The 19,963-nt window shown below is 41.3% G+C and overlaps 1 protein-coding gene across 3 annotated transcripts in view; it reads left to right on the forward strand.

The window, feature by feature from the left end:
* The window catches only part of LOC132830661 (serine/threonine-protein kinase MRCK alpha-like), a 565,530-nt gene that overhangs the window by 281,535 nt on the left and 264,032 nt on the right, over nucleotides 1–19,963 (forward strand). For all 3 annotated transcript variants that reach the window (XM_060848487.1, XM_060848489.1, XM_060848488.1), the window contains exons 4-5: nucleotides 13,756–13,851; nucleotides 18,488–18,636. In XM_060848487.1, coding sequence (XP_060704470.1) covers nucleotides 13,756–13,851; nucleotides 18,488–18,636 — 245 coding nt within the window. The remainder of the gene's footprint in view (nucleotides 1–13,755; nucleotides 13,852–18,487; nucleotides 18,637–19,963) is intronic.

Here is a 19,963-nt window from a genome sequence, read left to right on the forward strand (position 1 = left end):
AGACTGTTTAGCCCCTTAAGTTTGTTCTGTCATTCACATAGATCATGGCTGGTATGTATCTTCGTTCTATTACCTGCTTTGGTTTTATAATGCTTAACATTCTCACATTTTAAAAATGTAAACCATCTGAAATAAGCCTGAATATATCAATGAGTGTTTTTCAGATTTACAGGGTGTGACGAGTGGGGTCTCATTGAGGTATATTCGCTTTCTAATTTTTACAGTTTATATTAGTGACTTACTTGAGGGGATTCAAGGCATGGTGGCTAAATTTTCAGGTAGGAAGTGTGTTGTGAAGGTTGCAAACTAACTGTAAACAGGGTAGAAAAAATAATTGGTAGATATTATTGAAGTCAGGGGTTATGGGTGGGGAGTTGAAGCTGTGGCGTATGGGGTGGGTGGGAAGTGGAGGAGTGTGTGAGCTGTAAAGTGGCTAACTAAAAAAAATGAGCTGATCCTCAAGCTTTGTCAGAACATTGCAGCAGACCCAGTAGATGAAAGTGGTTTATTGAATAGCAAGTAACTAGTAGGTCAGGGTCATTGCTATGGTCAGAGCAGAAATGTTCACCAAAGCATTCATCCAGTCTGCATTTGGTTCTTGTCAAAGTAAGGGAAACCGAATTGTGAGCAATGAATACAGTTGACCAGATTGAAAGAAAGAGAAAGTGAGGTCTGCAGATGCTGGAGATCAGAGCTGAAAATGTGTTGCTGGAAAAGCGCAGCAGGTCAGGCAGCATCCAAGGAACAGGAAATTCGACGTTTCGGGCATAAGCCCTTCATCAGGAAGGGCTTATGCCCGAAATGTCGAATTTCCTGTTCCTTGGATGCTGCCTGACCTGCTGAGCTTTTCCAGCAACACATTTTCAGATTGAAAGAAGTACAAGTAAAATGCAGCTTTGTGTAGAATTTGTGTATGGTGCCTTGCATAGTATAAGAGGAAGGGGGTAAATGGACAAATATTTCACCTTTTGCAATTGCAAAGGAATGTACTACGGGGAAGTGAGGAAGTATTAGGAGTGATGGAGGAGTGGACCAGGAACGAATGTTCCCTGAGAATAACTGAGTGTGGAGGGTAAGATGTATTTGGTATTAGCATCCTGCTGGAGGGTATGGAAATTGCACAGGCTGATCCTTTGAATGCAGAGACTAATGGTGTAAAGTGAAGACAAGGGAAGTTCTATCATTCTGAGAAGGCTGAGGGCAGAAGTGCACAAGATGGGTTGGACACAGCTGAGGGCCCTGTCAAACACAGATGGGGAGAATCCTTGGTTGAGGAATAGAGATGATTTCAGACGCAGCCCAGTGGGAAGTGGTATAATCACTTGGATGTGATGGAGGCAGAGAAACTGGAAGAATGGAATGAAATCATTGCAGAAAACAAAATGTGAGAAGGTATAGTCCAATGTAACGGGAAGCTGGTGGTTTTGTAATGGATACTATTGTACAGCCTGTCTTCAGAAATGAAAACAGTGAAATCAAGGAAGGAAAAGGAAAAGTTACGAAACGACAAGGTGAACGGGAAAACATGATAGAAATTGGAAGCAAAATTGATGACTTTTTAAATTCAGGACAAGCGCAGGAAGGAGCACCAAAGTCATTGTTGATGAGTTGGAGAAAGGTGGGGGCCCAAGTAGGACTGGAACAAGGAATGTTCTACATACACCACAGAGAGATACTCATAGCTAGGATCCATGCAGGTAACCATTGTGACACCTTTATCTTATGTAATATGAAATTAGTTAAAGGAGAAATTGTTCAAAGTTAGAATGAGTTCAACCAGGTGAAGGATGGTGATGGTGGATGGAGACTGTGCAGGCCTGATGGTGGATGGACCTGTAAAGGAACTGTACGTCCATGGTGAAGAGGATGCAACTGGGGCCAGAAAACTGGAAACTGTGGAACAAACATAAGATGAATCACAATAGAATCATAGAGATGTACAGCATGGAAACAGACCCTTCGGTCCAACCCATCCATGCCAACCAGATATCCCAACCCAATCTAGTCCCACCTGCCAGCACCCAGCCTATATCCCTCCAAACCCTTCCGAATCATACACCCATCCAAATGCCTCTTAAATGTTACAGTTGTACCAGCCTCCACCACATCCTCTGGCAACTCATTCCATACACGCACCACCCTCTGTGTGAAAAGGTTGTCCTGTAGGTTTGCCGATGATACGAAGTTAGGTGGACAGGCAGGTAGTACTGAGGAAGTGGGGAGGCTGCAGAAGGATCTAGACAGTTTGGGAGAGTGGTCCAGGAAATGGCTGATGGAATTCAACGTAGGCAAATGCGAGGTCTTGCACTTTGGAAAAAAGAATAAAAGCACAGACTACTTTCTAAATGGTGAGAAAATTAGTAAAGCCAAAGTACAAAGGGATCTGGGAGTGCTAGTCGAGGATTCTGTAAAGGTAAACATGTAGGTTGAGTCCGTGATTAAGAAAGCGAATGCAATGTTGTCATTTATCTCAAGAGGTTGGAATATAAAAGCACCGTTGTGCTACTGAGACTTTATAAAGCTTTGGTTAGGCCCCATTTGGAGTACTGTATCCAGTTTTGGTCCCCACACCTCAGGAAGGACATACTGGCACTGGAACGTGTCCAGCGGAGATTCACACGGATGATCCTTGGAATAGTTAGTCTAACATAGGAGGAACGGCTGAGGATCCTGGGATTGTATTCATTGGAATTTAGAAGGTTAAGGGGAGACTTAATAGAAACTTACATGATAATACATGGCTTGGAAAGGGTGGACGCTAGGAAACTGTTTTCGTTAGGCGAGGAGACTAGGGCCTGTGGACACAACCTTAAAATTAGAGGGGGTCAATTCAGAACAGAAATGCGGAGACATTTCTTCAGCCAGAGAGTGGTGGGCCTGTGGAATTCATTGCCGCAGAGTGCAGTGGAGGCCGGGACGCTAAATGTCTTCAAGGCAGAGATTGATAGATTCTTGATGTCACGGGGAATTAAGGGCTACGGGGATAATGCTGGTAAGTGGAGTTGAAATGCCCATCAGCCATGTTTGAATGGCGGAGTGGACTCAATGGGCCGAATGGCCTTACTTCCACTCCTATGCCTTATGGTCTTTTATATCTTTCCCCACTCACCCTAAACCTATACCCTCTAGTTCTGGATTCCCCGACCCCAGGAAAAAGACTTTGCCTATTTACCTAATCCATGTCCCTCATAATTTTGTAAACCTCTATAAGGTCACCCCTCAGCCTCCGACGCTCCAGGGAAAACAGCCCCAGCCTGTTCAGCCTCTCTTTATAGTTCAAATCCTCCAACCCTGGCAATCCTTGTAAATCTTTTCTGAACCTTTTCAAGTTTCACAGCATCTTTCCAATAGGAAGGAGACCAGAATTGCACGCAATATTCCAACAATGGCCTAACCAATGTCCTATACAGCCGCAACTTGACCTCCCAACTCCTGTACTTAATACTCTGACCAATAAGAGGAAAGCATACCAAATGCTTTCTTCACTATCCTATCTACCTGCGACTCCACTTGCAAAGAGCTATAACCCTACACTCCAAGGTCTCCTTGTTCAGCAACACTCCCTAGAACCTTACCATTAAGTGTATAAGTCCTGCTAAGATTTGTTTTCCCAAAATGCAGCACCTCACATTTATCTGAATTAAACTCCATCTGCCACTTCTCAGCCCATTGGCCCATCTGGTCAAGATTCTGTTGTAATCTGAGGTAACCCTCTTCGCTGTCCACTACACCTCCTATTTTGGTGTCATCTGCAAACTTACTAACTGTACCTCTTATGCTCGCATCCAAATCCATTTATGTAAATGACAAAAAGTAGAGAACCCAGCACCGATCCTTGTGGCACTCCACTGGTCACAGGCCTCCAGTCTGAAAAACAATCCTCCATCACCACCCTCTGTTTTCTACCTTTGAGCCAGTTCTGTATCCAAATGGCTAGTTCTCCCTGTATTCCGTGAGATCTAACCTTGCTAATCAGTCTTCCATGGGGAACCTTGTCAAATGCCTTACTGAAGTCCAAATAGATCACATCTACTGCTCTGCCCTCATCAATCCTCTTTGTTACTTCCTCAAAAAAATCAATCAAGTTTGTGAGACATGATTTCCCACGCACAAAGCCATGTTGACTAACTCTATTCAGTCCTTGCCTTTCCAAATATATGTACATCTTGTCCCTCAGGATTCCCTCCAACAACTTGCCCACCACTGACGTCAGGTTCACTGGTCTATAGTTCCCTGGCTTGTCCTTACCACCCTTCTTAAACAGTGGCACCACGTTTGCCAACCTCCAGTCTTCGGGCACCTCACCTGTGACTATCGGTGATACAAATATCTCAGCAAGAGGCCCAGTAATCACTTCTCTAGCTTCCCACAGAGTTCTCGGGTACACCTGATCAGGTCCTGGGCATTTATCCACCTTTAACCGTTTCAAGACATCCAGCACTTCCTCCTCTGTAATCTGGACATTTTGCAAGATGTCACTATCTGTGTCCCTACGGTCCATATCTTCCAAATCTTTTTCCACAGTAAATACTGATGCAAAATACTCATTTAGTATCTCCCCCATTTTCTGCGGCTCCACACAAAGGCCGCCTTGCTGATCTTTGAGGGGCCCTATTCTCTCCCTAGTTACCCTTTTGTCCTTAATATATTTGTAAAATCCATTTGGATTCTCCTTCATTCTATTTGTCAAAGCTATCTCATGTCCCCTTTTTGCCCTCCTGATTTCCCTCTTAAGTATACTCCTACTGTCTTTATACTCTTCTATGGATTCACTCGATCTATCCTGTCTATACCTTACATGTGTTTCCTTCTTTTTCTTAACAAAACCCTCAATTTCTTTCGTCATCCAGCATTCCCTATACCTACCAGCCTTTCCTTTCACCCTGACAGAATATACTTTCTCTGGATTCTCGTTATCTCATTTCTGAAGGCTTCCCATTTTCCAGCCGTCCCTTTACCTGCGAACATCTGCCCCCAGTCAGCTTTTGAAAGTTCTTGCCTAATACTGTCAAAATTGGCCTTTCTCCAATTCAGAACTTCAACCTCTACATCTGATCTATCCTTTTCCATCATTATTTTAAATCTAATAAAATTTTTGTTGCTGGCCCCAAAGTGCTCCCCCACTGACACCTCAGTCACCTGCCCTGCCTTATTTCCCAAGAGTAGGTCAAGTTTTGCACCTTCTCGAGTAGAAGTAAATGGGGAAAACTGTATAAGGCTAGATAAAATAGAGTCACAATAGGAAGAAATAATTTCAGCGAGGCAGGGACAGGTTAAAATGATGGGTCTGTCCGTGCAGCACTGTTTGTGGATTTTGGGAAGGAGGTAGAAGTTAATTGTGCATTGTTGGGAATCTGTGTAGAGTGCATCTCCAGAGGATCCGAGGTCAGTGACAGCCTGATGTTCAGTGGTGGAGTCATAATCCAGGGTAGGTAGGACATGTCTGAGAATGGGCACTCAGCCTCTGTCCGATTGAGGTCACTGTGCCAGATGATAACTGTATCACCCATATCTGCAGATTTGATAACAAAGTCAGGGTTGGATCTGAGAGGGTGCAGCAAGTTCAGAGGAAGACAGGTTAGAGTGGGTGAGTAGAGCTAAGAAATTAAGGTGGCTGATATCATGCCTGCATTTCTCAATGAAGAAAACCAGTTGGATGGGTCCAATAGAGGGGGAGTTTTGGAGAAGGTATAAGGGTCACATGGCAGGGAAGAAGACTCTAGTCCAATAAGACAGAAGGAGAATACAACAGAAGAAGAGTTCAGTGTCATGTCATACCAGAAATTCAGTGAGTTTGGGGACATAAGGGAATAAAACTGAGTCTTTTGCTGAGCACATATGATTCAGCATCAGAGAGGGAAAGGTCTGAGGATATTGTGAACGCACATAAAGAAGTGGGATTGGATGAAGTGATATTCCATTATTAATCAATATTGCATATCTCAGAGATGCAGAGCCATCTGGCGTCCTCGTGCTTCAATAACCAGCACTTAGTATGCAGGTATGACAAGTAGTGAGTGGCCTACTCCTGCTCATAAATTCTTTGTTCGTATTATGGAAAAATTATGCTATCCCATTTGCTATATTTTGGTGTGAATGAATTTTGGGAGCTGTCTGTAAGCAGTTAGTTATATTCCAGGGTGTATCATTGTGCAGAACTGATGTGATCCAGTTAATTATTTTCTAGTGGTCATTGTTGGGCAGAGCTGATGGTTACTAGTTAGTTGTATTCCGGTGAAAGGCAAGAAGGTTTAGATAGGTGTTGAAGAAAAATGTTTTCGCCCAAATGGTGGTGGGAGCCTAGAATGCGCTGTCTGGGAAGGAAGCAGAGATGGGTAAGCTCACAACCTTTAACAGATACTTGAATGGTCTCTTGAAATTCAAGGCTATGGGCCAAGTGAAAAACTTTAAGGGGAAGTGACAGTCTAGTGGCATTATCACTGGACTGGTAAACATGAAACCCAGGGAATATTCTGGGAAGCCAGCTTCAAATCCTGCCATGGCCGATGGTGGAATTTGAATTCGATAGTTGAATTGAGAGTTGAATGATGACCATGGATCCGTTGTTGATTGTCAGGTAAAACCCATCTGGTTCGTTTGTGCCCTTTAGGGAAGGAAATCTGTCCATCCTTGGCTAGTCTGGCCTACATGTGACTTTAGAGCAATGTGGTTGACTTTTAACTGCCCTCTAGGCAATTAGCGTAGCCAGCAATGCTGTCATGAAAAGAAATAAAACTGGTAAAAGTTTAGCAGTGCAGACTCAATGGGCTGAAAGGCCACTTCTGTGATTCAATGTGAATCACTGTGGAAAGCGATATGAATTCCGGTTTGTTATATACCAGTGTGAATCATTGTACAGAGGTGATAATATGCAGTTATATTCCAGTTATGTTCATCACTGTGCAGAACTGATGATGTTTACTTAATTATGTTCCATTATTCATCATTATGTAGGGCAGATGTATCACAATCAGTTATACAGTCATAAAGGTCTATTGCATTGAAAAAAGATATTCGGCCCATTGAGACTGCGCCAGTCAAAAGCACTACCTAACACAACTCTAATCTCATTTACTGGTGCTTGGCCCATAGTCCGTATGCCTCGGCATTGCAAGTGCACGTCTACTTACTTATTAAATCTTATGATCCTTTCAACCTCTACCATTCTTACAGGGAGTGTGTTCCAGATTTCCACCACCCTCTGAGTGAAAACATGTTTCCTCACATCCCTTTGAAACTTCCTCCCCCAACCTTAAATCTATACCCCAATTATTGATCCCTCCAACAATGGGAAATGTTCCTTCCTGTTTGTGCTTCTCAATTTTATACATTTCAGTCATGCCTCCCTTCGATCTCCTCTGTTGCCCTCTCTCTCTCTGTCCTCCTCTCTCTCTGTTGCTCCTTCTATTTTCTCTGTCACCCTCTGAACAGATTGTTGCTGAGCAGGTGCTGCTTGATAGCACTAGTGGTGGCATCTTCCATCACTTTATGGGTGATCGAGTGTAGACTGATGGAGCAGTAACTGCCCGGGTTGGATTTGTCCTGCTTTTCGTCTACAGGACATACCTTGGCAATTTTCCAGATTGTTGGATCGACGCCAGTGTTGTAACCATACTGAAGAGCTTGGCTAGGGCAGCGGCAAGTTCTGGAGGACAAGTCCTCAGTACCATTGCCCATAGCCTTTGCAGTATCCAGTGCCTCCAGCCATTTCTTGATATCACATGGAATGATTTGAATTGGCTGAAGACTGGTATCTGTGATGCTGAAGACCACTGGAGGAGGCCGAGATGGTTCATCCACTTGGCTTTTCTGGCTGAAGATTACTGCAAAAACTTCAGCTTTATCTTTTTAATGGATGTGTCTGGCTCTTCTGTCATGGAGGATTTGTCGAGCCTCCTCCTCCAGTGAGTTGTTTAATTGACCACCATCATTACAACCCTGCCACATCCCGTTGTGAGAGCTGGATCTGATATGTTGGTTGTGGGATCGCTTAGGTCTTTCTATCGCTGACTGACCGTGTTTATATTGTTTAGCGTGCAAATATTTGGTAGCTTCACCAGGTTGACACCTTATCTTCACATATGACTGGCGTTGCTCCTGGCATGCCTTCCTACACTCTCCATTGAACCAGGGTTGATCCCTTGGCTTGATGGTAATGGTTGAGTGGGGGGTATGCCAGGCCATGAGATTGCAGATTGTGCTGGAGTACACTTATGTAAGAATATAAAAAATAGGAGCAGGAGTAGGCCATCTGGTTCCACGATTTGCTCCACCATTCAATACGATATTGGCTGATCTTGTGGCCTTACCTCCACTTATCTGCCTTCTCTCCACAACCCTTAATTCCATTGCTGTTCAAAACATTATCTGTCTTAGCTTTAAAAACATTCAATAAGGAAGCCTAACTACTTATATGGGAGATGTTCCTTCTAAATCTGCTCCCCCTAATTTTGAGGCTATGCCCTCTTGTCCTAGACATCCTCTCTACATCTATCTTACCTATTCCCTTCATAATTTTATTATTTCTGTAAGATACACCTCATTCTTCTAAATTCCAATAAATATAATCCCAGTCTATTCAGTCTCTTCTCATAAATCAATCCCCTCAACTCTGGAATCAGTGAACCTTCTGTGCACTCCCTCTAGTGCCAGTATACCCTTTCTCAAGTAAGGAGACCAAAACTGCACGCACAACTCCAAGTGTGCCTCATGAGCACCCTATACAGCTGCAACATAACCTCCCTACTTTTAAACTCATTCCCTTTAGCAGTTCTGCTGCTGTTGATGGCCCACAGCGCCTCCTTGATGCCCAGTCTTGAGCTGTTAGATCTGTTCAAAGTCTGTCCCATTTAGCATGATTGGAGGGTATTCTCAGTTTGAACGCAAGACTGGGTCTCCACAAGGACTGTGCGATGGTCACTCTTTCCAACACTGTCATGGACAGATTCATCTGCAGCTGGCAGATTGGTAAGAATGAGGTCAAGAATGTTGTTCCCCCTGTTGATTTCCTCACAACCTGCCATAACACTAGTCCAGCAGCTCTATCCTTTAGGACCTGACCAGCTTGATCAGTAGCTCATGGTGGCTTATGGTGGCGGACGTTAAAATCTCCCACTCAGAGTACATTTTGTGCCCTTGACATCCTCAGTGCTTCCTCTGAGTGTCATTCAGGAGTACCAGTTCATCAGCTGAGGGAGGGCAGTACATGGTAATCAGGCGGTTTCATGAGACATCTTTGGGTCCAAAATCAATATTGAGGCCTCCCAGGCAACTCCCTCCCAACTGTATCCCACTGTGCTTCCACCTCTGCTGGGTCTGTGGGACAGGACATATCCAGGGATAGTGTTGGGGGTGTTTGGGACATTGTATGATTTCATGAAATGACTGTGCCAGGCTGTTGCTTGACTAGTCTGTGAGACGGCTTTCCCAATTTTGGCACGAGCCCCCAGATGTTAGGACTCCTTTGCAGCGTCAACAGGGCTGTTTTCTTGTTGTCTTTTCTGATGCCCACATTGATGCCAGGTGGTCCATCCAGTTTCATTTCTTTGTTGAGATTTTGTCGTGATTGATACAACTGACTGGCTGGCTAGGCCATTTCAGAGAGCAGTTGAGAGTCAACCACATTGCTGTGGGTTTGGAGTCACATATGGATCAGAGCAGGATTTCCTTCCTGAAGGCAGCTGTGAGCTAGATGTATTTTTCCAATAATCAACAATGGATTCCTAATCCAGATATTTATCTTAGACTACCTGATCTGCTACCTTAAGGTTCTAGTGGTCAAAAACACCAAGGTCCCTGTGACTTTCAGTAATTGTCAGGCTCCTACCATTCCCATGCCTTGTTTGTCCTGTCCAACTCATCACCTCACATTTATCTGGATTGAGCCCTGTTTGCCACTGATGAATCCATCTCTATCCTACTGTAATTTTAAGCTATCCTCCTCATTATTTACCATCCCACCAATGTTTGTACCATTTACTGATCCACCCAACTATATTCAATCATAGAATAATACAGTGCAAAATAAGCCCTTTAGCCCTTCAAGTCTGTACCACCTAAAGTATTCTACTTTGCTGCAATCGACCCATCGTCTTAAATGTTATGATACTTCAAGTAATTATCCAAATACTTTTAAAGATTGTGAGGTTTCCTACCTCGACTACCCTCCAGACAGTGCATTTCAGACCCCTGTACCTTCTGGGTGAAGCACCTTTCCTCATATCTTCTCCTACCTTCCATGTTAAAATGATGCTGCCTTGTTAATGACACTTCATCTAATAGGAATAGTTTTCTTTTCATCCTGTTCATGTCTCTCATTGTCTTATACATCATCAATCATATTCCCCCTCAACCTTCTCTGCTCAAAAGAAAACAACCTGAACTTATTCAGCCTCTCTTCATACCTGAAATGCTCCACCTCATGCAACATCCCGGTGAATCTCCTCCACAAACGCTCCAGTGCAATCCCACACTCGTCCTACAATGCGGTGACCAGAACAGCACACAGTGCTCTAGCTGTAGCCTAGTCAAAGTTCAGTACAGCTTCAATGTGACCTTCCGGCTTTTATAAACTATGCCATGACTGAGAAAAGCAAGTATCCTGTATACCTTTTTAATTATTGTCTTGTCCTGTCCTGCCACCTCCAGGGATCTACAGACAAACACCCAGAGACTCCTCCGTTGTTCTAAGGTTCCCCGTATCTTAGCATTCATTGGGGATTCCCTTATCTTGTTTCTTCTTCCAATTAAATCACCTCGTTTATAACAGGATTAAATTCAATCTGCCATTGATTTGCCTTTCTGACCAATCCACTTATATCCTCCTGTAACGTAAATCTTTCCTCCTTGCTATCAGCCACCAGTCTTTGTGTCATCCAAAATTTGTTATCATCCCTCCCAAATTCTCTTCTAAGTCCAAGTCATGTATGTAAACCACAAACAGTATTGCCCTCATCCACATAACTGATTACCTCTTCAAAAAAAAATCAATCAAGCTGGTCAGACATGGCATCTCCTTAACAAAACCATGCTGACTGTTCTTCATTAATCCCTGCATCCCCAAGTGCAAATTAAACTGTCCCTCAGAATTGTTTCAATGATTTCTCCACTGCTAGGGTTAGACTGACTGGCCTGTAGTTTCCTGGATAATCCCTTGCTCCCTCTTGTATTCATTGGCTGTCCTGCAGTTCTCTGGTGCCTTTCCTCTGGCTAGAAAGGAATTGAAAGTTGTTGCCAGCATCCCTGCTATTTCCTCACTTGCCTCACTCAACCGCCGGGGATGCATTTCATTTAGCCCTAGAGATTTAGCTACTCTTAATTTTGGGAGAGAGTGGAGACTGCAGATGCTTGAGATCAGAGTGTGGTGTTGGAAAAGCACAACAGGTCAGGCAGGATATTGCTGCTTCTCAGATACTGTCTGATCTGCTGTGCTTTTCCAGCACCGCACTCTTGATTACTCTTAATACTGCCAGACCACTCAGAACGCCATCTTTGTCTAAGCTGATTTCTTTAAGTATATCATAATCCTGCTCCCTGATTTCTTTAACCACATTGTCTCTCTTATTAGTAAACACCAATACAAAATAGAGACAATCCTTGAGTTCCTAATATCCAACTTTAGACATGCTCGTACTTCCAAACAGGGATGTAATTTTAAATACCAGACATGTGAACATTTTTCTCTTCTTACAAAGAGGTACTTTATATTGTCCTGAATTGTGTTCTGACTTGTGTACAAATCAGCTTGTGAATGGACTCCAGAATGGAACCCATTCACAACCTGGGGACTGCCTGTACCCATTTAGAACCCTACCTGCATTCTCGAACTCCACGTGCAAATTATCATGGCACCTACTCTTTCCCTTGTTATCCTTTGACCTTTAATGCACTTGTAAAATTACTTAGGAGGTTCCTTTATTTCAACCTGCCCCCTTTCCTCCAATGTGAATCATTGTGCATAGTTAATGATATCTAATTACTTATATTCCACCGTAGATCATTGTGTTGATCTACTTTGTGAATTACCTGTATTGTGCGGTGTTGATGATATTATTTATGATATTACATTGTGAATCATTGTGAAGAGCCCTTGATACCAGTTAGTTATATTCCAGTGTTCATCTTTGTGTAGAGGTGCTGATAGTATTTAGTTATTTATGTTTGTTTACCTTATTGTGTATGGAGCTGGTGCTATGCTGGTAATTGTTTTCTAATGTATTTGTTGTTTGAGCTTTGGAAAGAATCCTTTTGCTTCTCTCTAAAATGTGTTATTGGGACAATTTTACACAGCTATAAAAAACTCTAATTGATACATATACTTCGGTGAATAATAGCTTGTTTATGTAACATTGAAAAACTGGAGTAACTCTGCATTGAAGAGGTTGTGTTGTGTTTTATAATGTTACACCTTGCATGCCTCTTCCATTTTTTACACAAGGACCAGTTAGTTCTTGCAGGTTGATCCTTGAGTCAGCAAGTAGTCATCTTTTTTAAAGCTTGCTAAACAAAATTCCTTTATATGTCTCACTGAGAGCTATTCAAACATGTAAGAGATTGACAGTCTGATGGGAAGGAGTATGAATACCAACTGTTATGAGACCAAGCTAAGCTGTGAGCTACATTTGATAACAAGTTAGATGCTCGAAAGCACATTAAACAATTTGGCCTGATGTCTAATTTCAAGTGCAGCTATCTTTAACTTGTCGATCATGTACAATTACATTGGATTGCAATTTAGAAAAAAAAAATTGAAGTAGATTAACTACCTGGTATTTTCCAGCTGGTACAACTTGTCAAATTTCCAAATAGTTTGTAGTGATATATCCCTGATATCTCAGTTTGAAAGCATCTAACTATACCACTTGGATTAGGAAGTAGGTGGATAGAGAGAGAGAAAATTGACCATAGTTTAGCAGATTTCTTGCCTTTAAAGGAGTCTGTTGGTTATAGATTTCTCTGAGCCATGGTGGTTATTACAAACAAGCTTTTTAAAACACACCATTGCATTACAACCATTGCATTAATATCCTGTTTTAAGCAACAGCAAAAAAAAAGACAAAGGTAGAAAAAGGTTAATTTAAAGGTTAATTTCTTACTTTTAAATGATTCAGCAAAAAATTGGAATTACTTTGAAAGTGAATCTCTGTGTGCATAACCCCTCTTAAATTATTATGCTTTCACCTTTTGCATTGCTTTACAAAGCTTTACCATTTGGTGTTGATTCATGCCTTCACTAGTATGATGCTGTATCCTGCTGTCCAATGGTGTAGGAGCCCACCAACTCAGAATGATTCACTGTTGGATATTTTTTCTCCTGTCTTTTTATGTAGAGGTGGGAATACCCAATGGTTAGTATGAACCCGCACTCTGTTATTCAGGTATAGTGAGCTGATATTCAAGTTAGTATTAAAAAATTCACTAAATAGTTGATCTCTTTTCTCTCTCCATGCCCTCTCAATGTAGCATCTTCATTGTTTAAGGATTGCTAACATGTCTCATGCCTGATATCACTATAGGGCAAGGTACAAATATAAACCCCAGGAACTACGTCTGCTGGTACAGAGAGTAAATTCACGCTATTGGTGCTGTTCTGTGTCACTTTCTGGCTATCTTGCTAACTGAGCTAAGCAACACAATACTTGCATTTAAAAATAACAGCTTAAATTTTAAGACATTAACCATTTCACAGTATGTATGGCCTCCTATTTGCAATTTTATCTACTCTTGTGTACAACTTACATTTTTGTTTAAATTTAGACTGCCTGCTTTCGAGAGGAGCGGGATGTGTTGGTAAATGGAGACAGTCAGTGGATTACCACATTGCACTATGCTTTCCAGGATGAAAATTATTTGGTGAGTTACAACCTGGAACATGATTTATTTTGTGCCAATTTTACATAGCGGTTTTATTTCATTTCTAATTAATATACACCCCAGTTTAGCCTTATTGGTCAGTACACCACTTCTAAATTCATGAGATGGATATTTGATTTCTTCTAGCCCTGGTCATTGTACACCATAAATGTTGGTAAGAAAAGTAACTGTTATCGTCAGAGTTGTTTGTCCTCTGGTGTTTCTCTTCCTTTACAGAGCAGTGCTTCCTTTCACCTGACCCCTCTCTTTCCCTTACTCAACAACCTGTAACAAAAAAAACTGAGTGCAGCTGCAGACCATTTCCTATTTTGTAACGTAAAGTGTCAAGAGATTGCCGTCTAAGTTAAGCTTTCCTTTCACGATGTTAATGACTGCATACAGATGACCAATGTTTTAAAATATATCTCTGTATTAATAAAGATGCAGAGAGTACTGTGGTCTGCACAGTTTTGATCTCCTTACTTGAAAGAAGATATAATTGCAGAAATAGTTCAGCAAAGGGTTTACTCAGTCATCCCTGGGTTTGAAAGGCTAATTTTATGGTGAAAAGTTGAACAGGTTGGGCATACACCTATTGGTGTTTGAAAAATAACATGAAGAGACTTGATAGGGTGGGTACTGAGAGGGTGTTCCTCCTTATTGGAGGACATAGTTTAAGAATAAGAGGTCCCCCTTTTAAGTTGAAAAGTAGGAGATCTTTTTTCCTGAGGATCGTTAGAATATGGAATTTTCTTTCCCAGCAGGTGGTGGAGACTGGGTCAAAGCAGAGTTTAAGTAGAGATTTCATTGAGGGATTCGAGTTATGGGCACTAGACAGGAAAGTTAAGGTGACACAACAGCCAGATCAATTATGATCTTATTGAAAGATTGAGAAAGCTCCAAAGGACCAAATGGTCTATTCTTACACTTTGTCATTATTCATTCAATTGCTTGAGTTAACTAATCGCTGGTTGCAGCCTTATTGTTTTGCATGTTGAAAGCCTCCATGGTTATCAATAGTGAAGCAGTAACATTAATTCAAAATTAAAAATACAGCTGAAAATAAAAGTATGAAAATGAAAGCCAGCTCAGACTATTTAAAGAGAACGTTGGTTTCACCAGTTTGGGTTTTTGATGAGGCAACAGATATCAATGAAGATAACGGCACTAATGTGGTCTATTTAGACTTCCAAATGACAGCTGATGCAAGATATTTCATAATAAGTTTGTCAGCAAAGCTGAAGCTCATGGGCAAAACAGGAAAGTGGCAGCATAGATATGAAGTTGGCTGAGTGAAAGGAAATAGTGGAGTGGTAAACGGTTATTTCTTGGGCTGGTGAAAGATTTATCTTGGAATTTCCTAGGGATGAGTCCCAGAAACACAGCTTTCCTTGATCAGAATTAATGAGCTAGACATGTGTACAGGAACCAATTTCAAAATTTGTGAATGACAACTTGAAATTTTGTGAACTATGAGGCTAATGATTTACTTCAAGAACTCATAGGTGGATTGTTAAAATGGGCAGACAAGTGGCAGATAGAAGTAAATGCAGAATGTGAAGCAACATTTTGGATGGGAAGAATGAGAAAAGCCAATTTATTATAAAGATTACAAACAGGGAGACTCGGACTATGTGTTTGAGCTGTTTAAAAATTGGGTAAGTGAGTAAAAAAGATGCAGAATCCCAGACTTTACAAACAAAGACATCGACCAGAAAAGTCAAGGGAATTCTGTTAAGCTTTCACAAAAGTCTGATTGATGTTAAAGTGGAACATTGTACCCAATTTAGGGAACTTCATTTGGGATAGATATGAAGGCTTTCGAGGGGCTACAGAAAAGATATATATGAATTTTTGTTTTTGTTCATTTGTGGGATGTGGATGTTGCTGGCTTGGCCAGCACTTATTGCCAGTCCCTAGATGCCATTGAGAAGGTGATGGTGAGCTACCTTCTTGAATCGCTGCAGTCATGTGCTGTAGATTTACCCACAATGGCATTAGGGAGAGAATTCCAGGATTTTGACCCAACAACAGTGAAGGAACGGCAATGTATTTCCAAGCCAGGGTGGGGAGAACTTGCAGGTGGCACTCCCATGAATCTGCTGCCCTTGTCCTTCCAGATAAAGTGGTCGTGGGTATGGAAAGTGCTGTGGAAGGATTTTGGTGAATTTCTATTGTGCATTTTGTAGAACATACACACTGCTGCTACTGAGCGTCGCTGTGGAGGGAGTGGATGTTTATGGATGTGGCTCCAATCAAATGGGCTGCTTTGACCTGGACAGAAACTAGATCACAGAACGTTACAGCGCAGTACAGACCATTCAGCCCTCAATGTTGCGCCGACTTGTGTAAATAATCTGATGCCCATCTAACCTACACCTTTCCATTATTATCCATATGTATGTCCAATGCCCATTTAAATGCCCTTAATGTTAACGAGTCTGCTACTGTTGCAGGCAGGCCGTTCCACGCCCCTACTACTCTCTGAATAAAGAAACCACACCTAATATCTGTCCTAAATCTAACACCCCTCAATTTAAAGCTATGTCCCCACGTTAGCCTTCACTATCCAAGGAAAAAGGCTCTCACTGTCCACCCTGTCTAATCCTCTGATTATCTTATACTTCTCGATTAAGTCACCTCTCAACTTGTTCTCTCCAACAAAAACAGCCTCAGTTCCCTCAGCCTTTTCTCGTAAGACCTTCCTTCCATACCAGGCAACATCCTACTAAATGTCCTCTGAACCCTTTCTAAAGCTTCCACATCCTTCCTATAATGCGGTGACCAAAACTGCACTCAATATTCCAGGTGCGGCCTTACCAGTGTCTTGTACAGCCGAAGCATGACCTCGTGGTTCTGAAACTCAATCCCCCTACCAATAAACAGTAACACACCATATGCCTTCTTAACAACCATATCAACCTGGGTGGCAACTTTCAGGGATTTATGCACCTGGACACCGAGATCTCTCTGTTCATCTACACGGCCAAAGATTTTACCATTAGCTCAATACTCTGCATTCCTGTTACTTCTTCTGAAGTGAACTATCTCATACTTTTCCACATTAAACTCCATTTGCCACTTTTCAGCCCAGCTCTGCAGCTTATCTATGTTCGTCTGTAACCCACAACATCCTTCAGCACTATCCACAACTCTACCTACCTTAGTGTCATCCACAAATGTGCTTACCCATCCTTCATCCAGATCATTTATAAAAATGACAAACAGCAGTGGCCCCAAAACAGATCCTTGTGGCACAACACTGGTAACTGACCTCCAGTATGAACATTTTCCATCAACCACCACCCTCTGTCTTCTTTCAGTTAGCCAATTTCTGATCCAAACTATTAAATCACCCTCAATCCTGAAACTCCATATTTTGTACAATAGCCTACAATGTGGAACCTTATCAAATGCATTACTGAAGTCCATTTACACCACATCAACCGCTTTACTTTCATCCACATGTTTTGTCACCTTCTCAAAGAACTCAATCAGGTTAGTTAGGCATGACCTACCCTTCATATAACAGTGTTGACTATCCTAATCAAATTATTGCTTTCCAGGTGATTATTAGTGTTAAAGTTGTTGAATGGGGTCCCATGGTGTTTGGTCCTTGGGCCCCAACTATTTACGATGACTTGGATGTGTGGGAAAAAGAAATCAAATTTGCAGATGACAATAAAATGTGTGGGAAAGTAAGTCACTGTGAAGAAAGACATGTTCAAATGGCTGTGGATATGTTAAGTGAATGGGCCAGAACTTGGCAGATGGAATTTGATGCGGATAAGTGTGAAGTTATCCATTTAGGTTGAAAGAATAAAAAGGTAACTTATTATTGAAGAGGAGAGAAACTTCAGAATGCTTCCAATGTCTCTGCTCTTATTATATATGTCACACTGACAAAGACAAGCATCCTGTATGGCTTCTTAATTACCCTGTCCTGTCCCTTTCAGGGATCTGTGAACAAGCACCCTAAGATTCCTGTCATTCTTTGAGCTTTCTACTTCCTTATCATGCTCCTTTTTCCAAACTGCATCACCTCACATTTATCAGGGTTAAATTCCATCTGCCACTAATCTGCCCATCTGACCAATTCATTTTTATAGTTTCCTATAACCTATAACCTTCCTCCTCACTGTCAACAGGCACTCCAACTGGCCAATCTTTGTGTCATTCACAAATTTACTTATCACTTCCCAAACATTCTCATCTATATGATTTATGAATATCACAAACAATAAGAGACCAGCACTGAACCCTGTGGTATGCCTCTCCGCACCGGGCACCAATCACACAAATAGCCTTCTACCACCACCCTCTGTCTTCAGTCTCTAAGCCAGTATTGGATCCATGAACATTTACCTTCTTTAATAGTTTCCCATAAGGGACTTTATCAAAGGCTTTGCTGAAATCTTTATAAACTACATCGTGTCCTATCCTCATCAAAACACTTACTCATCTCCTCGAAAAGTTCCATTAGATTTGTTAGGCAAATTGGTTGTATTCAAGAGTGCGACCTGACTTGGGGATTCAATGAAGTATGGTAACAATAATGGAATGAAATATAACAAACTATTAATTGAAAAGTGACTGTTTTGCTCATCACTTATTTTACATTTCATTTTGATCTCAGTATCTTGTGATGGACTACTATGTGGGAGGAGACCTCTTAACATTACTCAGCAAATTTGAGGACCGGTTACCAGAGGATATGGCAAAGTTTTACCTGGCAGAAATGGTTTTGGCAATTGATTCTGTTCATCAGCTACACTATGTCCACAGGTAAGATGATCTGATAAAATGGTTTGATTATGCCAGTTATCACAGTGCTAACTGTGACTTGAGAACTTATCTTTCCTAAAATGATATAGACTAGCAATAATTGTTCTCAACTTATATTTGGTTTTAAAATTGTTGTTGTTTCAATATTGCTCTAAGCTAATATACAAATTTGCCATTATTGGCTTATGTCTAATTGAGCCAATTCTGAAATTGCAAGAGTGAGCAAAATCACATGACACTTTCTTTTAAACAACCTTTCAGAAAGCATTTTAATTTTTCAAACAACAATGAGCCATGTGCATTCAACCTTTTGGTAATATCTCTTATCATCACTGGTTTCAGCAGAAAATTTATTAAAGTCTGGAGGAGAAAGTTGAGGCTTCAATGAGTTTAATATTTATGGATTTGGTGCCTAAGTTTGCAGAACAGTATATAATTGTGAGTCTTGAAAATCGACTCTCAGTGGAATAATAAGATAAATAAAGTAGGCACCAGGAGCTCAGAAAAAAATACTTTAGTGCTGCATCTAATTAAATTATTATTTAGATAAAAATTAAATGATAAAATTCCATTGGATCCATATGTTTAATGTATGACTGTATTCTCTATTTTAAAACATACACACAGATCCAAGATTGTAACTCATAATAAATGCATTAAAAGTAGAGAGCCTTTAGGTTTTTCAGCAGGAAGAGGCTACAATGACATGACCATGGCAACCAAGTATATTTCTGTATGGAGCAAGGGAAGACCAATTACCAGTTTGTCTCTGAACATCAGTGCTGGAGCACCTGTGTATATATGACTCTAATTTGTGTAATTACAATTTGATCAGATATGTGAGCCAATTAAAGGAAAGGAAAATAGCAGAATTTTTCAGGAATACAGACAGGACATGTTTGTGCCAAGTCCATCCACTAGTTTTATGTACCAAATGTTGCCTAATAGAGTCATAGGGCACAGAAACATACCCTTTGGTCCAACCAATCCATGCCAACCATAATCCCAAACTAAACTAGTCCACCTGCCTGTGTTTGGCCCACATCACTCCAAACATTTCTTATTCATGTATTTATCCAAATGTCTTTTAAACATTATAACTGTCCCTGCACCCACCACTTCCTCTGGAAGTTCACTCCACATGCGAACCACTCTCTGTGTAAAAAAGTTACTCCATGTCTTTTTAAAAAATCTTTCTCTTCCTCACCTTAAAAGTATGCCCCCTAGATTTGAAACCCACCACACTAGGGAAAAGACATCTCCCATTCGCCCTTTCAATAAACCCAAATAAGGTCTCCTCTCAATCATGGACACTCCAGTGAAAAAA

Source organism: Hemiscyllium ocellatum, chromosome 3 (genome assembly GCF_020745735.1).
Source record: "Hemiscyllium ocellatum isolate sHemOce1 chromosome 3, sHemOce1.pat.X.cur, whole genome shotgun sequence".
NCBI lineage: Eukaryota > Metazoa > Chordata > Chondrichthyes > Orectolobiformes > Hemiscylliidae > Hemiscyllium > Hemiscyllium ocellatum.